Consider the following 14,780-nt stretch of genomic DNA (forward strand, 5'->3'; position numbering starts at 1 on the left):
TTTATATTCTCTGCTCTTGCCTCTAGATTTATAGGCTATCCATTCCACTCGACATCCCTCTCTCAGCAAAAGTGTTTGCTTTGGGACTCTCTCTCTCTCTCTCTCTCTCTCCCTCCCCCTCTCCTGGGCAAGTGACCATTGACAATCGGCGTCGTTTTTCCACACACAAAATGTGATTGAAGTCTCTCACTTTGGGTTTTGTTTCCGAATTCCGATATGACCATTGCTCCCTCTTTTATCCTCACAAAACACAACCACCACTCCCACTTACGCAACAGCCACCGTCATCGCCACCGTCGACCTGCTTCCCCAAAACCCACACTCAAGTTCACACCTTTAGTCAACACCCAAATTTTAAAAATTGACCCATGATCTTCTCTCGCAGCGACGACGATTAGTGTTTCGACCCACCACCCCGGCGGCGGCGGCGGATATGGATCACCGCGACCCCAACCAGTCCCGCCTCATCGGAGACTACATACTGGGCCCCAAAGTCGGGTCGGGTTCCTTCGCGGTTGTTTGGCGCTCACGGCACCGACGACTCGGCACTGAAGTTGCCGTCAAAGAAATCGACAAGAAGCCGCTCAGCCCAAAAGTCAGCGACAACGTACTCAAAGAAATATCCATTCTCAGCACCATCAACCACCCCAACATCATGCGCCTTTTCGAGGCCATCGAGGTTGTTTTCCTTTTTTCCGAGGTTGTTTTGTTTTTGTTTCCTTATTTTTTCCGAGTTATTTATGTATGTGTAATGTTGGTGGTTTGGGGATTTTGGCAGACCGAGGACAGAATCTACCTTGTGCTGGAGTACTGTGACGGCGGCGACCTGGCGGATTATATTCGCCGACATGGGAAGGTTTCAGAAACTGTTGCCAGGCACTTTATGAGGCAATTGGGTATTTTTCTTTTTCTGTGATCAATTCTACTTTTAATCCAAGTTTTTAATGGAAGTTCATATTTTTGGGGGATTTAGATAATTGGGTTTGCCTCCAACGCTTTTCGGATTAAATTCGGGCACTTTAGATGGATAAAAGTTGAATGGTTATTGAATTGTTGGCCAGTTTGGTTTGTGTTGTTTCTTAGATATGGAAATAATGTTTGGATGATTAGGTTAATTAGGCTGGTGGGAATGTTCTTAATTTGATGGTTTAGCTGTTTTCTTCCTTTTTTGCAAGTGGGAATTTTGACATGTTTGATTTGGATTCTCCTGAACAGCTGCAGGCCTGCAAGTGCTTCAAGAAAAGCACCTCATTCATAGGGATTTAAAACCGCAGGTACTGCGCTTTTTTGTTTTGTCGCGAGTCATGATTCTTGAGTGTGTATGTTTATGAAGTTTGAGATTTTTGTCGATTACTGTTGGAAAAATTGGATTTTGTTTTTCTTGGTTCGTGACTTGTTGATTTCTGGCTGAAATTGTAGAACTTACTCTTGTCAACGACGGTTGAAGATACCCCACTGTTGAAGATTGGGGATTTTGGTTTTGCAAGGTAAACGACTTATATTCTTTTCGACTTTTCCCTATTCCACATTGTTTTTTTAATTTATAGCTGCAACCTGAGTAAAAAAGTTTACTTATTAGGCTTGTGTGATATCATGCTTTGACAATAGTTTCCAAATGGAATGGTAACATATCCAACCAATATGAATTCAGCACTATCCCAATTATTTGGCTTTCTGATAAGCAGGATAAATTATTTTTGTGCCGTTTACTTATATTGCTAAGAAGGATTTTTCTGTTGTACATCAGTTTCTGAGTTCCCTCTGTTATCCAAATCTTCCATTCATAACCTGTGGTTTATGAAATTAACATCAACTACTGAGAGATGCAGATATATTTTGTAATTTGTAGAAATTTGAGATGGCATGAACTGTTTCGATGGTACGTAGAGAGATTTATGAAATTTTTCACCACCTCCTCTCTGAAGATCAATTTTTAAAAATGATCTGAAGCAACTTCAGTTGACAATATACGAAAATAAAACATCAGTGACAATTATTTGTAAATGTATATTGCACTTGGTCATTGTCTTGATGTTCCTGTCTGCAGATCCCTCATTGGGGGCTTGGCTGATACACTATGTGGTTCACCACTGTACATGGCTCCAGAGATTATTCAGAACCAAAAGTATGATGAAAAGGTGATAGAATATGAAACTGACATTGCTGACAACGTTGCAGGGATCTCTGCCCTCTTTATTCATCTTTAATCTGTTATTATGGTCTTTGCAGGCTGATTTGTGGAGCGTTGGAGCAATTTTGTTTCAGCTGGTGACCGGGAAGCCACCATTTGATGGGAATAATCATGTACAGGTCTGTGGAAATCTTAATACATACATACATATATATATATATATATATACACTTTTTTTTTTTTTTTTTTCAGTCATAAGATTTTAGGATTTGCATCACATATTCTACCCAGGTAAGGGCTGACTATATGAAATATATGTTATATTTATGTTAGATTTGGAAGTGTTATCTTGTTTATTTTAATGATTTATACTGTATACAGCTTTTCCAAAATGTTCTGACATCGACTGAGCTGAGGTTTCCAGATGGTGCTTTAGAAGAATTGCATCCAGATTGTGTAGATCTCTGCAGAAGCCTGTTACGTCTAAATCCAGGTCATGATTGTTATATAAAGAATTTTCTTTTGTTATGCTCGTAGTTTAACTAATTTATAATCAGAGTCAAGAAAGTGAGAGTTCACTGCTAGTGTCGTGTGAATATCAAGAGTTTACTTAACCCTTCAACAAAGCTACCATGTAAAAATTAATACTTCAATTTGCAGCTGAGCGACTATCATTTACGGAGTTCTTCAATCACAAATTCCTCAGAGATTCTAGGTAAAGCATTTGGTTTCATAGCTTTCAAAGCGCATGATTTATTAGTTATAGTACATTTGAAATTTTGTACAAGTTGGATATCCAGTAAGGAAGATATCTTATACCATATACCCATGTAGTCATTACAATAGTTTCTTATATTATAATCTGTAGGTATCAAGTGGATGTTGGTCACCCTTCAGTGCTTCCACCGCGTCAATCCACGGTCGAACAGCCTAGTTCTTCTGTCTCCGACAATATACTGCAAATGCATTTCTGGCAAACTACCAACTCATCTATTACCCGAGATCCAAACTCGCAGGATCAGCTTCGAGGTCTGTAATTGTGTTTGGGATTCCCTATTTATCCTTGTGCTTCTTTTGAATTATTTATTTTGGTTTTCCTTGCTTGTCCAGTTTCTGATTCAATGGAGTCCATCGAGAAGGACTATGTTATGGTTGATTCTTTCTCTCATTACCTTGAATCTTCCCTGCCACTTCATTCCACAACGGGAGCTTCTCTCAAGGCTTCAAAGCAGAAAGATCGTGATAAAACAGTTATAGTGAAAACCGAGGAGCAGCTAGCTAGTTCTGTGGGTGCAGAAAGTTCACAAACTAGCGGATCAGCTAAATTACCAGCATCTTGTGAATCAACACTGTTACTAGAAGTGCAAGGACTCTCTATACTGCATCCTTCTACTAGGCTCCATCTTTTACATCAGTATGCTCAGGTTCTTGCAGACTTGTCGCAGGAAAAGGTGCGTCAGTTACAGTTATACATTGTGGAATGTGCTCATCTCATTTTGTTGCACTGGATATCATGTATTTAGTTCAGTATCATAGTATGTTTTATTTACAGGAGTGTATCAAAGAACTTAATTATATTAGCATGATTAGACAAAACTCTTGACTTTTTTGGGGTTTGTATTAAAGTAATTGTTACTTTTGGTTGCAGTACAATGCAGGACTATTTCTAGACTCGTTTTCGGTTCAACTTCTTGTTTTGGCCATATGGAAGAAATCTATTCAAATTTGCAGCACTTGGCTGGCATCATCTAAAGAGGATAAATCACCTGAAGGTAGCTCAGCGAATGAATCCTTGCAGGGAGGTGCAGCCTTATCAACAAAAGCCTCAGAAAATGTAGATTTTAGCCGGCCTTCATCTGTTTTGATGTGGGCAGAGCAAGGTTTCATTGATGCTGTTGATCGAGCAGAGAAGCTATCCTATCATATCCAAGAAATGGATGGTTAGTGTGTCAGAAACTGTCTGTGATCACAGTTTTTAGTTTTCTGCTTATATTCTGCTGATTAAGTGATATATATATAGCAGGTGCTGCTGAATTGCCGGATGCCATGGAAATTATTTACCAAAAAGCGCTCAAAGTTGGCACAAGTGGTGCTGTAAGTAAACTTGCACAAGTGCCCCCTTCTTTCTTTTTCAAATTACATCTCTAATAATGTTTGCAGATTGCACAATCGTTGACCATTTAGATTCTGCCCATGTATTTCCAGGTAGACGAATACATGGAGAACAAAGGCAGTGTCGAAGCATTGTACTCCAAGGCTATGCTTCTCCTTTCTTTTATTGCAGGAGAAGCAACGTCTCTGCCACTAACACCTCCGTTTTCCCTAACTCCTGCCAACAAGCAGCGAATCCAACAATATATTCAGAACTTGGAGTCCCGTCGGATCAACTTTCTGAAATCACAGCCTGCTCCTGTGCAAGCCCGCGGCTCCTCGGCAAAGTAAATATGACTGCCTCTGTACAGCCCTTATTGACAAACCGGCTTTTTCTGTGTATATTACTGGTATGGGGGTAAATCGTGGTCAGATCGGAGGGAAGTTTTGAACTCTGGGGGGATGATCGTGAGACATATATATATATATATATATACACACACACATATATCTACTGGATAGGGGACTGTATATAATATAGCCTGTGCAGGGAAGGCAAATGTGGAAGGAAGGAGATGGCCTTTTTTGCATGAGTTTATGTAAATTAAGTTCTCTATTCTTTATATGGAAACAGAACAACTGTAAATATGGAATGGTGGTAATTTCTCCCTTGTAAATTAAATGCCAAATTTCACGCTTTTTAGTTGTCTCCCAAAAAATAAAAAATAAAAAAAATAAAATCCACGCTTTTTAATTTTTACTACTGTTTATTCCTGCTCTTTCCTCTTTACTAAATACAAGGACTAACTGCATTTCACGAGGGATTTTGAAAATGGGTCGTCAAGTTTAATTGTTTCATATTACAGTCTTTGGTTTAGTGGACTATTTGATCTTTCATTAAATTGAGATGACAAGATGAGCGTGCAACTCTCAATTGGAAGAGCATTTTCAAAAGAGATGACAATAACATTAAAAAAGGATTACAATAATGTTTTCCAACTGAAATGTCAATTCTAATGTGGCAATGGCATGACGTGGATTGGCAACAAAGTGGTGGCTGCCAAAATTGACACAATTAACCAATCCTGCTCTAGCCACGACCTTTGCACATTTGGATGCTACTACCGTACTATCAAGAGGATTAGCTGCCAAGGATATTTATCCAGTAGTAGATCTCAAATTCATTTTTATTTAATTATTAAATGTTTTTTTACCATTTTAATTATTTTTTTTCCAAAAATATTTATTATATTATAAAAAGTAAATAATATAATAAATAATAGTTTAATTTGACATATCGGCTACAAAGAAAAATTTTAAAAAACATCAGACTACCCACATAGCCTTTCAAATTAAAATTTTATATTTAAAATTTGACGACTTCTTTAGAGATACTCTGAGCTGACACGTAAGCCATATTTGTTCCACATTTGAGAAAAGAAACTCATCCATTTAAAGAAGATTGGATGTTCAAATGGACAAAATGAATAAATTGATACAATTCCAAAACCTTATGCAAAGTAAGAAAATAGGAACCACGTAACTCAGTATGAAAACCATTTTAAACTTACAAGGCTTTAAATGTAGTTAGCCCGAAACATAATATTAGTATAAAACATATTATATTTTTACTTACAAAGGGATTGAAGTCAACATGTAAACCCACAACCCATTTTCTACAACTATAAAACGAGCTGAAGAAACACACAAGGGGTAAAGGGATAAGGGATCTAATGTTAGGGTTAGGGCATCAGCAATTTGGCATAGAGACTTGAAATGGCTATGAAAACATGAATGTCCAAAAGCTCCTTACATGACATGACAAAATGCGTGTGCCATTGAACTCGCAAGAACACCAGGGTTTCTGGGCAACCTTGCAGGCTGCATTTCAATAGCGATGATGAGTAAAATCGTCAAAACAAGAGTCTATAAACTCCGAAAAATTACTTGTGCATCAAGGATTTCTCTTAATAATACAAATAAAAGATGTAATCATCAAGGTCCATCAATCAAACACTTGGAATGTACTTTATCGAGGGTCTAATTACGCGAGTCTACAACTGCAGTTGCAGAGGTTCGAGATAGTGAAACGATCAAATGTAAATAGATTATGGTACACACGCCAAAGAAAAGTTTCTGATCTGCTGGAATCGAAATTAAAACACAAACGAACTATATAAAGGAGCGGAAAATACAACCTGCGTGCAAAAACAAAGGTTTCCATTGATTTTGCACACAATATGGAATGTCAAGTTTGAGCTTCCCCTTCTAAGCGTAACCTCTTCGGGCCCTTCTCTTCGCAGTGGCTGCCGGCATTGGCCACCCGGTTCTCGTTGGCCTCTACGGAGCACCTCTTGTAAGGCTTGAATCCTGTTCGACGGGCCTTGAGTTTCCCTTGGCTAAGTCCTAGTGTCAGTAGCCCTTCTGTGTTGCTGCCTCGTGCTGGTGACACAATTTTCTCCGCTTCTGGAGGATACGGAAATGACATCCACGAATAGAAGTCAAATTGTGATGCATATGCATCTCTATCTTTCTTGTCAGAATTTTGATTTGCTGCTTCTGTAGCATCCTGATGCTCATTAACCTTGAGGCAGTGTGAAGGCGGTGAAAAACTCTGGGGCAGTACCTCTCTTGCGAATAGCGCTTGAAAGGCCATCCGGCCCTAACAAAGGTATTTAACATGATAAGAGACTAATTGATTCACAAAAAAAAAAAAATAAATATTGATCAAAATCGATTGCTTCAGATATATGTTAAACTACCTCTTCAGAAACCTCTTTCCATGGATCATTCATGTTGCTGATACTTCTACTGCGACGATAATTAGAATCAGATGCTAAGAGATTTAGATCAAGTTCTTTTGGTTCTTTAGGTTCTTCTGGTTCTTCTGTGCCTTTCTCATGCTTCTCTAATGCATCTGTCTCTACTTCGCTGCCGGAAGGTGTGTTGGAGCCACACGAAGAATGGTCAACCTGACATTTGTTTATTATTTTAATAAGAAACACACGTTTTATTGAAAATACGTGAAAGGTACAAAGCATTGAAAGGAGGACTAGTAGTCAATACTATGCAACCGAACGATATCAAAGAAAACCTGTTTTCTACTCTTTGCATTGTCTGAATCATTAACTTGAGCAGTTGATGCCACAGCCTTCTCATCATCAGCAGACTTCAATTCTGTATTAGGCTCTGCACCTCCATTATCAGAGTGTGATGATGACCTGTTTGGTGATTGTGAAGCTAAATGCTGAGCATCCACAGCTTCCAAGTGTTCCGGCTCCAATTGTTGATCCTCTGCAGAAGGAATTTGAAGAGAATTCTCGCCTCTCTCTGTCATCACTGCGGGATCTTGATCAGTATTCACTGATGGAACCCCCCCAGTCATGGGCATGGGAGGGCAGCTCAAAGAAGTTTGAACAGGAGCGCACAAGGGAAGCAATCCATGGGCTGCCCACCATGCAGTTGCAGCAGCTACAGTGGCAGCAGCAATTGCTGCCATACTTGGAGGGGAGGTCGGTGGAAAACCTCCAGCAGAGGAGCATGCAGGAGAGTCTTCCGTATTTTCCACATTTGCATAAGGCCAAAATGTGGCTGCAAAGCTAGCCGCAGCATGGGCTGCAGGGTTTTGTAGCAGAGACGACACAATAAGGCTAGAAAAAGTTGAGGAAATGTGGTGAAATGATTGGTAGTCCTTTTGACCATGGTGGAATGGTGTGAAGGGAGGGTGAAAAGCTGGAAACGATTGGTGAATAGTAGATCTTGATGCATTACTTTCATGTTCAGTAGTAGTAGATGCCGCTGGATTTGCAAACAGGTTAGGCTGTCCATGAACCTTCCCCATAGGATGGAAACCGGAGTCAGGGAATGACATATCTGCAGGTGTAGTTTGATTACATGCTCCTACGCTGCCATCCAGTACATGTACAGGAACATTCCTTGGGTAGTTCTGAGTGCCTTGCATCCCATCTGTTGGCAATGCACAATTCAAATCATCTGCTTTCTCACCTTGAACCAACTTCTTATGAAGAGCATTAGTGTTCTCTGACACTGAGGCTCCACTTGTGCCATTAACTTGAACTATCTTTTTGGCATCATTTTTCTTCATATTCTGATTTCCATTAAGTTCAATAGTAACATAAGATTCAGTTGTTACATCTTGACTTATTACCTCTTTCAGCGAAGGCACAAACTCCTGAAAAGTGCAAGCGTTTCTCAGCACCACCTGTGTAGGTATAGAATTTTTGTTTGCAGTAGAATCAGAGGAACAATTATGTTCTTGGAGCAAAGTGAAGGCTTCTGAGCAATTTTCATCCTGATTTTCTTTTCCATTTTTCGGATTTTCTTCTTCAGTAGGTCTCTGATAAGGAAATTGCAGATTAAGTACTATAACATGAACCGTGAGAACATAAAAAGTCCTTGGATTGAAAAAATGGATAATATAAATAATAACCTCATGAGGTGGTTCTTTCTCCAAATCCACTACTTGTGGACAGTGTGAAGAAGATGCTGTAGATAAAAGTTTTCCATCCTTTGCTCCCACATGCGGAGTGGTCAATGTCGTGGCAGCTGAACTAGACTTTCGAGGGTAAGGATTGCTTGGTTTCCTCTTGGGACGTGGAGGCGGGATATCTATGTCAATTGATTGTCCCATTGGAACACCTTTATTGTGTGCCTCCTTCTCCAGCTGAAAGCAAAACCTTTTTGCGTCAGTATTCATATTCAAAGTTTGATATAAGAATTATTGGAATGGAGCGAAATGCCTCGATTACTCAGGTGAATTTGGAAGAGCTCGAGAATAAAAAATTTAACCCATTTTTTTTTCTTTTCTGAAATATGTATGTGATAACCGTACAGAAATTGTAGACCCAGAAAAAACTAGTGCATATCAATGTAATGTGTAACAATGCTTAAGAAATGTGTACTCTAGTCTCTAGGCGGAAGAGGAGAAAGAAAGAGGATAATGACCTCATGGTATGGTCTAGGAGTGTTAATATGAAGAGGACGATGGCTTGAAACTTTAAGTCATTTTCAACTATCCATAAGTAAGCGGCTAAAATGTACGACACTGGAAACTCTTGAATAAGAGCAGAAACTTTTTGCCCTAAAGTTCCCAAGACCATTCTGGAACAACTCCATTGTAAAGTTAAAAGGGTGACGTCCATTGATACCCTCAATAAATTGAACTCTATGTTTCAGATGAGAGATGAGTTCCGATTGAGGATACAACAATAATCAGAGGAAGTTGATGGCACATTAATTCATTGGGACCGACCAATTTACGACAACATCTAACATGGTCCCCCAGAGTTTACATTTGTTTACCTACCAAATAAATTTGTATACGATATTTGTTTCTCCCTTATAGCTTCTAAAATCTGATTCCAAACAAATGGAAACTTAAATATTCATATAGTACAGATAAGCATTAGAAAAAGTAAATGATCATATTCACGGTTTCAACAAGATTTCGGGTGGCTATGAGAACAAGTACGATGGAGGTACTGGAGCAAAGATTTTTCTGTTTATCTCTGCTGCCTGATGAATTGAGCTACGTTTCTTTAAGTTTAAAGCTTGTCCAAAGTGTAGTTGGAAACAAATCATGTGCGCTTCCAATCACCTAATCAAAGTCCTAGTAGACAGAACAATCTACGCTAATCATCTACTAAGTGCATCACTTTTTAGTCCAAAATTTGCCTGTTAGCCCGTCACATAAATGGGTATATTGCAACAGTTTCCCAGTCACTGATCTGTATGGAAGTAACCGAACTACGGATAGCTGCACTAGTATGATCATGTAAGAGCAACCTATATAGTTTTTCAAACTCCCTAGGGTCAAGCCCTCCCCTAAAATGAATGACTAGAAAACGCTCAGTAAGGACCATGACAGACATCTTCACAGCATGAACAAAAAACACACACAATCCATTAATTGATATTTTCCAAACTGCAGATCGCATATTACATCGTTTTCTAACAAAATGTTCCAAGGGGAGGGGAGAGTCATAAGGTCCATAGCGACTTTTTCATATTACTCCCACTGTACATCTATACCCATAAAAGACCAAAAACCTATATATTTCCCCAAACTGTACTCTCTGTTTCACCTTTAAACCTAACAGTAAAGTTTTCTTTCATTGAAGCCTAAGTGTAACCACTGTAGTTGAGCCAAAATTTCGAACGGACTGTAGTAAGAAAAAAAATCGTGTGCCCTTCTATCCATACGTAATAAGCATCCTAGAAGGCTTATGCATGAATCAAAGTCGTAGTAGACCAGTCAATCTAAGCTAATTCGTGTTCAGTTTTTAGTTAGCAAACATCACTCTGAGTATGCAGAGAGAATAATCAGTGTACACATCATAGTCCATAATTTGCTTGTGGTCTTTTGACATAAATGATATATTGCAACCTCCCAGTTACTGATCTGTACAAATGGCTGCATAGGTATAATGATGTGAGGCCAACCTATATAGCTTTCCCAACTTTCAAGGCTGCCCTTTTCTATAAGGTCAGGCCCTCCCCTAGAGTGGATGACTAGTAAACGTTCACTAAGGTGCTAACTGACATCTTTTACTTTTTGGTTTCATGGCTACCATCTTCAGGGTATTAAAAAAACACAATCCATCCACCGATATTTTCCTAACTGTAGATGAAATATGGACAGTCAGATGGTCGATAAAGACTTTATCATGTTATATCTAAGACCTATCGTATAGTGCTGAAATCTCCTTGACAACATCATAACAATTGGCCTCCATTTTTAACAAAAGTTTCTTTCCAAATTTTCCATTAAGATCTATTTTTGGAGATAAACTATTGTAGAGGAATTTCTTGACAAAGAGTGAGAATGAGCAAGAAACTATGCAGCTAAACTAAATTCCCTCACCCTCAAAACTCAAAAAACTAATAGCCGTCTTTGTTCAAGTTTGAAATTTTATTTCAGTCTAGTCACAGTACATTTGATATGTCATGCATAAGCATTAAAAATGCAAAGATAACATTTTCACCCAATGTATGGCTTGCCCCAAACTACTGATGGTTGAGGGTTTGCTTCATGGAAAAACAACATCACTGAAAACTGTGGTACGGGCAGCTACATCTTACCCTTTCCAGACCTCATAATGATGGGAACCATATGCACTGGTCCATCCTTTTTATCAAATTTAGTATGGCTAGCAAGCTTATGAATGAACAAATGCACTCTACTAGAGTAGCATTTACAAGAATCTGTAACGGTCCTCATAAGTATTTCATAGCTAAATGAGATCACAGGATGATTATAGTCACAGCAACGGAAATATGTGACACCTGTTATTATAAAATAAATTACCAACTGCATTTTATAAAACCCTAGTAGTGCAAATTAAAGGATCCATGTTTTGGAAAACCAAGCATTCGGAATCAAAAATGTACATATCAAATAACCATAAGGTGAGAAGGTACCCATTAACCTTTGAAAAGAACTTCTGAGCATGACTCCTGATCTGCACAGCAGTCTTCGTTCCAATATGTTCTGTTAAACAAAAACAGAAGAAAAGGGGGGAGAAGAGGATAAAGATGATGTCTCAAATAAGGAAAAAAATGTCAAAAATAAGGTTTCGAGTCATTTCTAACAACAGATATTTAGCAGATTGAGATCGAGACTAACAAGAAATACAGTTCATAAATAAAAATCAATCCACTTGCAGCCCTTTCCCAATAGCTATAAGTACAGAAATGAACTCAAGGGATACTACCAAATTAAAGCTAATGAATTGTAACCTTCAATGCGCTGCCATGCTCGGCCATAGAGCTTCAAGGCATCAAGAAACCTATTATGCTCCTCCTCTGTCCATCGCTCTCGTTGCTTGGTAATCGTATAAGGCTTTCGTGCCTACCATTAACAAAAATCCAATAATCTATCTACTTAGCACTCACTAATACACACTCAAATCCAATGATTCATCTACTTAGCACTCACTAATATACTTCCAATTTCACCAAAGCAGACTCCAGCCTATGTTACCTTGATGAAAGGGTCTTCTCCAGATGAGTTTGTGTCCATTTACCGGACTCAGGTAGCTCGCGCTGCTTCAAGTCCTCCCTGACGAGCAATGGATAGAACAAGGACCTTCTCTCATTTGTAAAAGCTCCGAGAGCTATTACGAGTAAAGCCGTCTCGGTTGTACTACTAAAGAAAAGCCGAGAAAGTGATGATTCTACTCCTACAGCTACTGCAAAAGAAAAATAAGGCACAGCAATCGGTAGAGATCCGTCTCTGGTTCTAAAGCAGTAGAATTAAGCAGTCCAATTTTCACATGAAAGTAAAAGAAACCGAAAACTGAATCGAAAGCACAAGTGATCGAATTAAAATTTCAGATTCCACCGCAACACGGAGAGAGCTAGATGGACGCTTCTCCGAAAGTACAAAAATAAATTTCTTTATTCAGAATCCTCACCAAAACGAACCGGTACACGCCAAAACCTTTAACTACGAAGCAAGAACAAACATGGCGAACAATAAGAGAGAGAAAGTTCGATCAGTAAATAAACAGGCCATTTCTATAGTGACTCGGACCTTGTTCTCCAATCTTAACACATCTGTTTGGTTGCCGAGAAAATTAATCAAATCAAGCCAGATAATTCAGCTCAATTGTTCAAAACCGAAGCTTATTCATCACTTCCTCAGCTCAGATGAACTTCCGAGTCGGTTTCTCAATCGAAAACGAAGCTCAAAAGCTCATTTTTCACTAATTCATTCGTTAATTTTGATAAAATTGTTGAGTTTTCTCATCAGCAACCAAACGGAGAATAAAGAACAAGGCCGATTCCAAAAGAAAACGAAAGCGTACCTTCTGAGACATCCATGGCGGATTCAGAGCTTTCTATTCGAGAAGAGCGACTGACAGAGTCCGGTAACTCACCGGAAATCCGCCGGATAAGGCATAGTTTCCGGCAATGGCGACTGGATCCGAACCGTTCGAAAACTCAATTGCAAAAACCAAAAACCAAAAACCAAATCCAAGAGCCTCCACAGAAGAGTATAATATAGAGAGAGAAACAGTGAGCTTGGGTGAGGAGAAAGAAAGCGCTCTTAGTCAGAGAGACCTAACGCCAAAGCTCCCAGAAGCTCCAGTTGTTGCGAGCAACGAGCAATCTCAGCCACTAATTATTTTCCTCCCATTTTTCCTTTTTTTTAATTAATTAATTTTTTTTTGAGGCTGCCGAAGCCTCACAGCCTCCCTCCTTCCCACGACGTGCCTCAGGATCACGACACGTGTCGAACACTTAGCGGCTCAGTGCGTCTTAGGCTCCTAGCCCACACATCCGCTTTTTGCTTTTTCTATTTCGCATTTTTTTAATTTTTTTTCCCTCTTTAATCCTGGATTCTCATCCACAAACTCATCCTCCTGCTACGGCGCCTCCAGCTGTGCGCTGTGGGCCCCCCGATGACGTAGCGTTTGAAGAGTCGGTAATGGAAACAAAACCGGGCAACGGGTCCGTCGCGGGTTGGGTCCGGATCTTCTTTAAATTCTGTTTGTGAAGATTTCCGAATTCGTAAATCGTATCCGTTCATCGTACATTGTGCGGGTTAATAATCATTTTAAATTTTTTATTTAAAATAAAATATAAACAGCACCTGACGAAATATATAATAAACAAGTACGATTCATAAATATCCGGATCCTACAAAGGATTTTGTTAGGGATTTGGTGACTCTTATACAGTACAGACCATCGAACGCGGGTTTGGGCAAGCTGCCACGTGGACATAGAATGGACCATTCACAGGTTAAGGTTCTCACGGTTCGGATCCTCCACGAGGGTGCGGTTGCCTTTTTACGTTTGATGATAAAACGGTCCGTTACATTTTTGGAAAAATTAGGGACGTCCACGTAAACGGAGTTGATCGTGGCCGTTAGATTGCTAGGCCGCCGACATGTTCCCTGCTCTAAATGAGAGAGAAACAAGAAAGGATCTTGGACAGCCACCGAATTGATACAGTTCTTTGTTCAACCTTTCATCTTAATACAGTACATAAAAAATTACTTTTGGAATAAGATGTTAATCAAACCCCATAAGATTATACAGAAGATGAATTTCCAAATTTCAAACTTGAATATCATGAAACAAAAGCGTCATCTATTGCGACATGATCCTTTTCACACTGTTGTATGAAGTTATTAATCCAGGTAAATGTCTTGACTAATAATTCGTAAGTTACATGTTATTTATTAGATACACAGGATACGGATCTTTGGAACTTGTTTTGGCCATGTTAGTCGCCAATCCAATAGAGTGTCTCATTGTCTTGCCCGGTTTGCTCCAGAGGATCATCCAATAGAGTCGCCAATCCAAATTAAACTTAAATTAAAGTATACCAAGATAAAAATTTGCGTGAAGCTTTCTTTTGTGAGAAATTCCTTACATGTTATGGTTTTTTCCTTTCATACATGGAAAAAGTTTCATAACTCATATACACTAGTATTTTCTTGACTTGTGCTAATGGGGTAATATAATGTGTAAAATTGCTTTTGTAAATAACATTGTAACAATAATACGAGTCTAGCATTGCTCTCCAA

General features: G+C 39.1%; 2 protein-coding genes across 5 annotated transcripts; one reads left to right on the forward strand and one right to left on the reverse strand.

Annotated features, from left to right (window-relative positions):
• Positions 1-4,921, forward strand: LOC103927987 (serine/threonine-protein kinase ATG1a). 2 transcript variants are annotated; one of them, XM_009336979.3, is made up of 13 exons: positions 1-679; positions 779-896; positions 1,216-1,274; positions 1,420-1,487; positions 2,048-2,138; positions 2,230-2,310; positions 2,513-2,624; positions 2,792-2,846; positions 3,000-3,160; positions 3,242-3,582; positions 3,780-4,071; positions 4,152-4,225; positions 4,337-4,921. In XM_009336979.3, exons 1-13 carry the CDS (start codon positions 434-436, stop codon positions 4,571-4,573), a joined length of 1,935 nt encoding a protein of 644 aa, XP_009335254.2. In that variant the 5' UTR covers positions 1-433; the 3' UTR covers positions 4,574-4,921. The 2 variants fall into 2 exon arrangements, with proteins under 2 accessions (XP_009335254.2, XP_009335255.2); XM_009336980.3 differs by having other exon boundaries at positions 2-679; positions 4,155-4,225.
• A 1,306-nt stretch (positions 4,922-6,227) lies between these two features.
• Positions 6,228-13,309, reverse strand: LOC103927985 (protein LATE ELONGATED HYPOCOTYL). 3 transcript variants are annotated; one of them, XM_009336977.3, is made up of 9 exons: positions 13,051-13,309; positions 12,658-12,689; positions 12,225-12,429; positions 11,981-12,092; positions 11,671-11,732; positions 8,673-8,906; positions 7,317-8,579; positions 6,985-7,194; positions 6,228-6,884 (listed from the first exon to the last, which is right to left on the reverse strand). In XM_009336977.3, exons 3-9 carry the CDS (start codon positions 12,261-12,263, stop codon positions 6,471-6,473), a joined length of 2,334 nt encoding a protein of 777 aa, XP_009335252.2. In that variant the 5' UTR covers positions 12,264-12,429; positions 12,658-12,689; positions 13,051-13,309; the 3' UTR covers positions 6,228-6,470. The 3 variants fall into 3 exon arrangements, with proteins under 3 accessions (XP_009335252.2, XP_009335251.2, XP_018498265.2); XM_009336976.3 differs by having other exon boundaries at positions 12,225-12,432; XM_018642749.2 differs by having other exon boundaries at positions 12,225-12,689.
• Between the last annotated feature and the right edge of the window lie 1,471 nt (positions 13,310-14,780).

This window comes from the organism of the source record quoted next, unplaced genomic scaffold (genome assembly GCF_019419815.1).
Source record: "Pyrus x bretschneideri cultivar Hongxiangsu unplaced genomic scaffold, Pyrus_bretschneideri_v1 Contig40, whole genome shotgun sequence".
Taxonomy (NCBI): Eukaryota; Viridiplantae; Streptophyta; class Magnoliopsida; order Rosales; family Rosaceae; genus Pyrus; species Pyrus x bretschneideri.

Bases quoted from the DNA above. Each gene is read 5' to 3' on its own strand.
- LOC103927987 (XM_009336979.3), top strand. From the start codon at position 434: ATGGATCACCGCGACCCCAACCAGTCCCGCCTCATCGGAGACTACATA. The intron at 1,275-1,419 runs GTACTGCGCTTT...CTGAAATTGTAG, and splicing joins ATAGGGATTTAAAACCGCAG to AACTTACTCTTGTCAACGAC. The intron at 4,072-4,151 runs GTTAGTGTGTCA...ATATATATATAG, and splicing joins TCATATCCAAGAAATGGATG to CAGGTGCTGCTGAATTGCCG.
- LOC103927985 (XM_009336977.3), bottom strand. From the start codon at position 12,263: ATGGACACAAACTCATCTGGAGAAGACCCTTTCATCAAG. The intron at 8,907-11,670 runs GTTAATGGGTAC...TTTTGCTTTCAG, and splicing joins CTCAGAAGTTCTTTTCAAAG to CTGGAGAAGGAGGCACACAA. The intron at 6,885-6,984 runs GTAGTTTAACAT...TACCTTTGTTAG, and splicing joins GGAAAGAGGTTTCTGAAGAG to GGCCGGATGGCCTTTCAAGC.